This window comes from Archocentrus centrarchus, chromosome 2 (assembly GCF_007364275.1).
Source record: "Archocentrus centrarchus isolate MPI-CPG fArcCen1 chromosome 2, fArcCen1, whole genome shotgun sequence".
NCBI classification, from domain to species: domain Eukaryota; kingdom Metazoa; phylum Chordata; class Actinopteri; order Cichliformes; family Cichlidae; genus Archocentrus; species Archocentrus centrarchus.
This window is the reverse complement of record NC_044347.1, coordinates 3,946,468-3,955,047: the sequence shown is the minus strand read 5'-3', so window position 1 is coordinate 3,955,047 and position 8,580 is coordinate 3,946,468. Positions and strand designations below refer to the sequence as shown.

At 41.8% G+C, this 8,580-nt stretch overlaps 1 protein-coding gene across 1 annotated transcript; it reads left to right on the top strand.

Annotated features, from left to right (window-relative positions):
• Nucleotides 1–1,199: 1,199 nt before the first annotated feature.
• LOC115799319 (immunoglobulin lambda-1 light chain-like) lies at nucleotides 1,200–8,369 on the top strand. The gene is made up of 5 exons (XM_030756420.1): nucleotides 1,200–1,280; nucleotides 1,351–1,677; nucleotides 6,429–6,467; nucleotides 7,685–7,993; nucleotides 8,077–8,369. The coding sequence occupies exons 1-5, from the start codon at nucleotides 1,238–1,240 to the stop codon at nucleotides 8,292–8,294; spliced, it is 936 nt and encodes a 311-aa protein (XP_030612280.1). The 5' UTR covers nucleotides 1,200–1,237; the 3' UTR covers nucleotides 8,295–8,369.
• The last annotated feature ends 211 nt before the right edge of the window (nucleotides 8,370–8,580 follow it).

Below are 8,580 nucleotides of genomic sequence, written 5' to 3'. Positions count from 1 at the left end.
CTGTGAAAAAGCAGGACAGCTGGGAGTTGGAGATAAAGACGGTTAAGAAAGTTCATTCAGCCACCTACTACTGCTCCTGCTCTAAAAGCTCGCACAGTGACAAATGATCCCTGCAGGCTGAACAAAAACCACCAGAGGAACAGCAGGAAACCCCAGCCCAGGTTCATATGGTTCACCCCCACCTCAGTCTGAGGCACAGTCACAAGAGCTAAAGACAGTTTCAGCATTTAAATCTGCACAAATCAAAAATCTTCATATAAACAAAGAGTGAACGACTAACTGTGATCAAGGCTGACTGGAAGCACTGGCAGGTTTTCCAGTCTAGTACATTTGCACTAAATAAAAGCAGTTAATGCTCAATTTTTTTACTGTCTTAAAAACAAAGAGAGACAAAGATGCAGGTGTTTAGTGGATTTCATTCTGAAATGTCAAAGTAACATCTGCTAATCTTTGTTAATCACCTCTAAAACCCACAGAGAGCAGGAAAGAGTTTCCATATATGTGAAGGGCATAAAGGAGAAATGAAACCTTTTCTACAATCATGTTACTGAGTGTGAAAAAATGTTTGTGAGGACACTGGTTTACACACAAACAGCTGAAGAAGCAGCTTTCAGACACCATCAGGTCCCTTTCTGTTACATGTAACCTAACTCAAGATTTAAATCAGAATTCTAACAGTTCTTCTTTCTTTTCTGATCCGTGCTGAACAAAGCAGATAAATACTCCTGCAATCATCAGAACGTGTCGACACACGAATGTCATTTATTCAGACCTTCCATCTGAACAACAAATTATGATATGAAGAATCCCAAGATCCAAACAGTGAAACCAGTTTTTAACTTTTCCTCTCAGTGCGACACAAAAACTGGAAGTATGATCACAGGAACCTGAACACGACTGAACTAATGAACTGAAGCGACATTTTCCAAAGTTAAAATCATATCTCCATATCTTTAAAGGAACAATAAACAGCTGAAATAGCAAATATATGACCTTCATCAAGCAAACATTTGAAGGGGAATGTTCTTCAAACCTCAGACTCAAGAGAAATGTAGGAAAGAGCTTCAGCTGTTTCTCAGCTGCAGGGGCTGATGGGAGGTTTGAGGACCTGTTTGAAATCATGTGACCCTCCTCACGTGGTTTCAAACTGTAGCTTATAAGTCATCCTTGTTTGTCCTCAGCTCTATCAGAGCTCTGCTGCTCTCCAGGGTCACCAGAGGAAACTCCACCGCACACAATGCTTTTCCTCCCAGCTGCTGCTCTGTGCTGTCTCTGCTCAGGTGAGTGAGGAGTGAGGAGCACTCCACCTGTAACAAACACTGCTGTACTAACCTGTGTGTGTCTCTACAGCAATGGTCACCATGGCTGCAGAGCTGATACAAGAAGAATTAACTTTGACCAGGAGAGCTGGAGAAAGAGTCTCCTTCAGCTGTGGGGGGACGGACCAGTGCAGCAGTAATGTTGTACTCTGGTACCAGAAGACAGACACAAGAGATACATTCAGAATGCTTCTCTCTATTAGTTTGAACAATGGAGCAGTCAATCGAGGCTACAACCACCCCGAGGAGGATGATTTCACAGCTGTGAAAAAGCAGGACAGCTGGGAGTTGGAGGTAAAGACGGTTAAGGATGTTCATTCAGCCACCTACTACTGCTCCTGCTCTAAAAGCTCGCACAGTGACAAATGATCCCTGCAGGCTGAACAAAAACCACCAGAGGAACAGCAGGAAACCCCAGCCCAGGTTCACATGGTTCACAAGTTATAGCAATAAACTCTTCATGTCATCAAAGGGTGAAATGAGTAGTTGTATCTGTCTGAAAAGTCCGGTACCAGTTAGTATCTGGTCTTTTCTGATCTCTGATGGAAACTACATGAGGACTCCTCAGAATGTGCAGATGCTTCAGATTTTTTTATCAGTGTCTCAACAACTACTATGAAGTACATCAAGGTCCAAACACTGAAGTCTGTGGTTGTCACAGAGCACTCTGTGTGTGATCAAGTTAGGACACCAATGAAGGACTCACGGGGCAGTACGTAGCTTGGCACTGTCACAGCTTTATTGATGATAAACTCAGGATTCACATTACAAAAGACTGGGCTGGCTGTGATCCAGAAAAATACAATCACTAGGATTTCTTAGAAATAACAAGCAACACATGACGAGCAAATCACCATGGACAACACAACAAAGAACAGCGCAGAACTGAGGGTTTAAATACACACAAGGTAATTAGGGAGAGTGGAGACAGCAGGGTAGAACAGGTGAACCAAATGAGACTAACGACACAAGGGAAGCAAAACAGAACACAAAGCACACGTGACACAGGACTGTCAAAATAAAACAGGAAGTGACCAACTATGACACAAACACAGACTAGACAAAACATGAGGAAGCACATTCACAGACTATAACACATGAACTGAACATGGAAACAGAACATGACGTAGGTGAACACCTACTGTAGCAAAGACCAAGAGCAGACAAGACACCTGATCAAGGAATAGAACCAGACAATAAGAAAACAGGAAAAGGAAACCTGAACTCCAGGACACAGAAAGCCATAACGAAGAAGCACAGCACAACAAACTTAAAGCAGCCTAGAACAATAAAAATAATTTAAGGAACAAGCTGAAGAAATCTGACACCAAAACTTGGAAGTCAAAAAAAAAAAACACAACGCCGGGTCAACCCCAGGACCATGACAGTGTTTTAGCTTTGGCACTCAGCTGGGTAATATAACAGCAGAATCTGAAGTATGACTGATTTAAACTGAAATACGCAAATGTTTTAATGAACTGAAAGAAATATCCCATCATAGAAAGTCAAAAAAAGAAATGGTTGAAATAGCAAATAAATTATCTCCTATATTTGAGGGGTAATTCTTTTGAAACCTCAAACTTAGTGGAGACCTACAACACAGCTCCAGCTGTCAGTCAGCAGCAGTATTATCAGGCAGCTGCAGGGGCTGATGGGAAGTTTGAGGTCTCGTCAGAAACCACGTGGTCCTCGTATAATCATATAAATTGTCCTTGTTTGGCCTCAGTTCTATCGAAGCATCGCTTTTCCCCGGTTCACCAGAGGAAACACCGCTGCACACAATGCTTTTCCTCCCAGCTGCTGCTCTATGCTGCCTGCACTCAGGTGAGTGTTTCCAGCCAACAAACACATCTGTAACAAACAGCGTCACACCGACCTTCTTCTGTCTCTGTCTCCACAGCGCTGGTTACCATGGCCGCGGACCTGATCCAGAATGACTTGACTTTGACCAGGACGCCCGGAAAAAGTGTCTCCATCAGCTGTGGGGGAATTGACCAGTGCAGTGGCAGTTACGTACACTGGTACCAGAGGAAAGATGATGATAAATTCAGAGTGATTCTTCATATTAATAAACGCACTGGTGAAGTCAGTCGTGAGTACAACCATCCTCAGCAAAATGATTTCTCAGCTTCAAAAAACCAGACTAACTGTGAGCTGGAGATAAAAGCAGTTAGTGGTGCTCATTCAGCTGCTTACTTCTGCTCCTGTGCTAAAAGCTCTCACAGTGAGGAATGATCCCCGGCAGCTGAACAAAAACCATCAGAGGAACAGCAACAGACCACAGCCCAGGTTCACACATCCCACAAACAGAGCCTGAGTCACACTGAACTGAAGGAGGCGTCATCGGCACTGCTGTAATAACTAGTTTGTATTCTATTTCTAAGAGAAGACAACGTGATGAAGACCAAAACAAATTCAAGAAGAGCCAAGAAGATTACAGAAGTTCCCATCAATAATTTTATAGTTTTTTGTTTTAAAAAACTTGTGCAGATACAAAACATCCAAATATTTTACCTTCTCCTGACATACATCCAAGAGAAAAGCGTCTACATTTCTTGTAGAAGTGACATACCTCTGCAAGAGCACCTGCTCTGACAGGGAAAACAACACACCACAATGGTGATCACAACTCCAGAAACCAGGAAACATACACTAGTTGTTTCAACAAATGATACTCAAAAAAAAAGGACTGTCTCCATGCAGGATTCTCAAAGTATAGCCAGCTGGGTGACATCACTGGGTAACATTATAGCTGTCCTCACGAATGGCAGCCCAAACAAAAAGTTGGGTCACATCTGTTCTTTGGTGTTGTCTCAGCTGATCACCCACCTTTAATTCTGTAACCTTGCACAGGTGGTGTGGCCAGATCATACAGGTTGAAGATGAGCAAATACAACAAGCGTAATGGGCTTTTTATGAAGCCCTCAAACCCACCAACCAACAAGAATCAAATCAAAGAGTGTTACATCGTTGGTTCATTTGTTGGTTCTCTAAATTACCACTCAAGCCTCTTTCCCACCAACAGGCTTCCGGAGCCGGTGAACCGTTAGGCAGGTTTTCCACCGCGGAAGCACTCGGTGCTCGGCTGAAAAACGGGTTCGACTCCGGTCCCACAAGCTAGCTGGTCTCGAACCAAGAACGCGTGACGAAAGTGACAGAAGGGCGTGAGTCTGCAGTGTTGCCAACTTGGCGACTTTGTAGCTATATTTAGCGGTTTTTCAGACCCCCTTAGCGACTTTTTTTTCCAAAAAGCAACTAGCAACAAATTTAGCGAGTTTTCACGGTGACGTCAGCAACTTTTGGAGAGCTTTTTGTTAACCTGAAATCCTGCGCTGTCACCGTGTTTTGTGTACATACAACCTTCGTACTGCTTCCGTTCAGATGCTTTGCATCGCCTGGACCCCCAAGAGTACCTGGCTGTTGGCATGTACCGTAAGTCACGTGACCTTAATAGCGGAAGTGGGTCTGTTCGTGTCCTCGTGATGCAGGCGGCGGATACGACGCCGCATTGAGCGGGTGGGGCATGTTGCTGTGATACGTCAGCATATATGTCTATGGATTTACAAATCCTGCTGACTGAAGGATGGAAGTTTGTTCATTCAATCTGGTTACATGTTTATCTTACACAGGAGGAAGCTCTTTGGTGAAGTCTACTTCACTGCAGACTGGCTTTGTAAAGAATCAGTCAGCCTTTTGCTATTTTATATATTTCGGTATCTTTTCTGTTTACATTTTAATAGCACAGCTGTGAGTCTTTTGTTATTTAAATATGCCAGTGGTTTATTTTTGAGCAATTTCTCATGTACATCTACAGCTGAATGTTAATGAAAGTGTCTTTGTGACATTTGGGACATGTAGCTTTGACTCAGAGGTGCCTTTTTGTTTATACCTTTGGGAAGAAAAAATAGCAAGATATATTTCATAAATCACCATTCAGCTAAAAAATATTGAGATATTATTTTGGTCCATATCGCCCAGCCCTAGTAGTTCTAAACATATTTGGGGTGTTTTTCTTCACTTTTTGTCTCTCTAAAGATGTGATTCCTCTCTCCTGCATCCTGGATTGCAACTACATGCAAATAACCAATTATGCAAATTAGACGATACCGTCATATAGCGACTTCTAGCGACTTTTAGGACAGCCAATAGCTACTTTCCTTGCTGAGGAGTTGGCAACAGCGTGACTCTGCCATCTCAACATCAAGTTTTCTACCATATTACATGTGTATTACATGAGAAAAGCGAAGCGATTTTCACGGCTGTGAATTAGGTTGGGCTCTAAGGCTGAACTTGCTGCTTTGTATCAGTTCATATCACAGATAAAAGGACACAAAGTGCGTACTTGTCGTCTTGCTCTAATCGCTGTCTGTGCTGCACACAGATGCTGCTGTAGTTTGGTTTGGACCCTAAAACGTATTTGCAGCACAGAAAGGGGAGCGTGTTCTCCCACGTTTGTGCGCTTCGGCTTCGTGTCCAGACGAGGACCCGCCCACACTCGTACGTAAAGGAGCAGTTCACAGAAACGCGGTGGGAACGCGGGCCCGTTCTTAAGCGTTTCGCCGGTTCATTGAAACCAGCAGCAGCACCGGCACGCGAACCGGTTCCTCGGTGGTGGGAAAGTAGCATCAGAAAACTTTGAGGACCCCTGAAAAAATAAACATGTTTAAAATTTCAGGCAGATGCCAGAAAAATATAAAACATGCAGCAAGTCTCTATATGTGAAAACAGTTTCATTGTGATCCTGAACAAACTGCAGAAGAAGCCATTTTCAGGATTTATTCATTCATTCAGTCTGAGAAGAGAAACCACATGATTACCAAAGTTCATCCTGCATAGGAATCCCTTTACAATCCCACTCCATCCAAATGTCACTGGGACATTTCACTTGGCACGAAAACCTGCTGGTGGGGCAACAGGAAACCTGTGAATCAGATGTCCGTTCAGGGAGCCAACTGTTTGGGGACCAATTCACCACGACTGAAGCAGAAAGCAGAAGACTGATGTGGAGATTGAAGGAACAAATCATGGAGCTGAAACTGCCCCCCCCTCAGCTGCCACACTGAGCAGCAGACGGGTTTTTGTATGGGTGTGTGTCACAGTGTGAAGGAGACAGGATCTTTGGCCCTGGAGCTAAACTGCTTGTAACAGGTAAGAACAACTGAATTCATTGTCCTCAAGATGCTTAGGATGAAAAATGCATTCAAATCCAGTGTAAGCTTTAAATATGATTTTATTAAGTAGAAAAAAATTTTAATCTCTGCATGCGTAAGTTATTGAAAAGTGCCAAAGATCTGATAAGAGCCGCTAATCCTGTAACAAATTTGCTTTATGTATTAATGTACTTGGTTTGCAAACTCATAATGAACAGATAATTCATTGGGAGTTGTAAATTATTAAGCATTGTGCACATATGATGTGGTAAACCTGAAAAAAAAATACTGCTTTTATTTACGTCTTAAGGCAGGTTTGAGGAAAACACGCTGAATACTGCTGACTTAACATGATCTCAAATATAAAAGTATTTTATGTTTCAGATCATACAGTAAGATGATTTGTGAAAATAAATAGTATGTTCTACAATTTAGTATTTATTTTAGTACAGTGTGTTACAAAGATTTTATTGCGTAGGGTTATTAAGTTATATTTGATGTATCTGAATAATTGGTATTGTGTAAACGCGTGCAAAAAAGTATGACGGGAATAAATGCAAACGCAGTGAAAAATGTTATCTACTGATGCAGAGATGTAAATATATATACGCAGTACACACTGTATAGTTTTTATGTCAGTGTAAGAATATTTATTTTTATGAGAATCCTAATAGAGACAAACAGTTTTCGCATGTACAAATATTTCATTGTAAAAGCATTGTGAAGAAATCACTAAATTCATATACAGTGATTATATTTTAAAGGAATAAACAGACGCTAATTATAAAAACACAGTGACTATAAATGTATATTGAAATTTCAACATGTTGCAAGAGATGATACACAAATATTCTTATAATGTGAAATTTGAAAATAACACGTTTAGTGTAAATGTAAATTGTTTGCGACGCTCAACAATATGATCCTACAAATATGCACATTAAATATAATTTATAAAGTAGCTTATTTCTACTTAATTGCAGCAATAATCTGAAAGATGTTTTTTTTTTTACTTGTACACGTTATAAGGTTATTTAATATTTTATGGTAATGAAATTAATATGTATTATGTTGTATATTACAAATATAAATCATGGAATATTATTAAGTGTTTAAAACACAAAGCATTACACATTAAATGTGAAATATATCCTGTCACAGCCGAGCCGTTCAGGTCACTTTGAATGAATTTCTGTGTCTGCTGTCAAACTTCAGACAAGCCGACAGAGAAGCCGGTGGTGAGCGTGTACCCTGCAGCATCCTCCGCTGATCCAAAGGGCAGGAGATCTCTGCTCTGTGTGGCCTCGCACATGGTTCCTCCTCTGGTCAAGATCTCCTGGAAAAGGCAAAAGCAAGACGGACCTCCAGAGGAGCTGCCCACTGCTGACGTAGAGCAGCTGGACCTCAGAGCGTCGAGCGGCACTGCCAGCATCCTGCTGCTCCATCAGCCAGACGGCAGCTCGTATACATATGGCTGTTCTGTGAAACACGAGAGGGAGACCGTGGAGGCCACAGTAGAGGACGGTAATGAAAGCTTGGTGAGGTTTCTGCAGGAATTCAGCAGATTTTTTTTTCACTGCAACTCAAATGTGACTTTTCTGTTTCAGGGGTTTCTAAACATCCACCAACTGAACTTCCATCAGTTACTCTCTCCACCAATCAAACTGCAGCAGAGCGTCCACCATTGGAGCTTCCTCCATCTCCAAACCAAGTGAGACTGCTCTGCCTGGTGTACACAGTGCTGATTGTGAAGAGTCTGGTGTACTGCTGTGGGGTCTCTCTGCTCAGGCGCTTCAGAAACAGCTGCAAGCAAGCAGCTGACTGACAAGCAGCTTCTTCTTCTTCGCTTATCTCAAAAGCAGTAACAGTGTGGGGTTTGTTTGTGCTTTGTTTTTGTTCTTTCCATATTAAAAGCTGAATCTGAAGAAGCTGGTAGATATTTCATCATTTATAAAAAATGTTTTATTATAAAAAAGTGTTGATCGCGCTTTAGTGCAACATTCCCAAATAAGTGTACGAGCAAATGTTGGTGTGTTTATGTTTCACTTTGCAGCAAAGCACAAGAAACAGAATCAAATTAAAGTTAAAGTAACGACTGACGCTGATCGAAT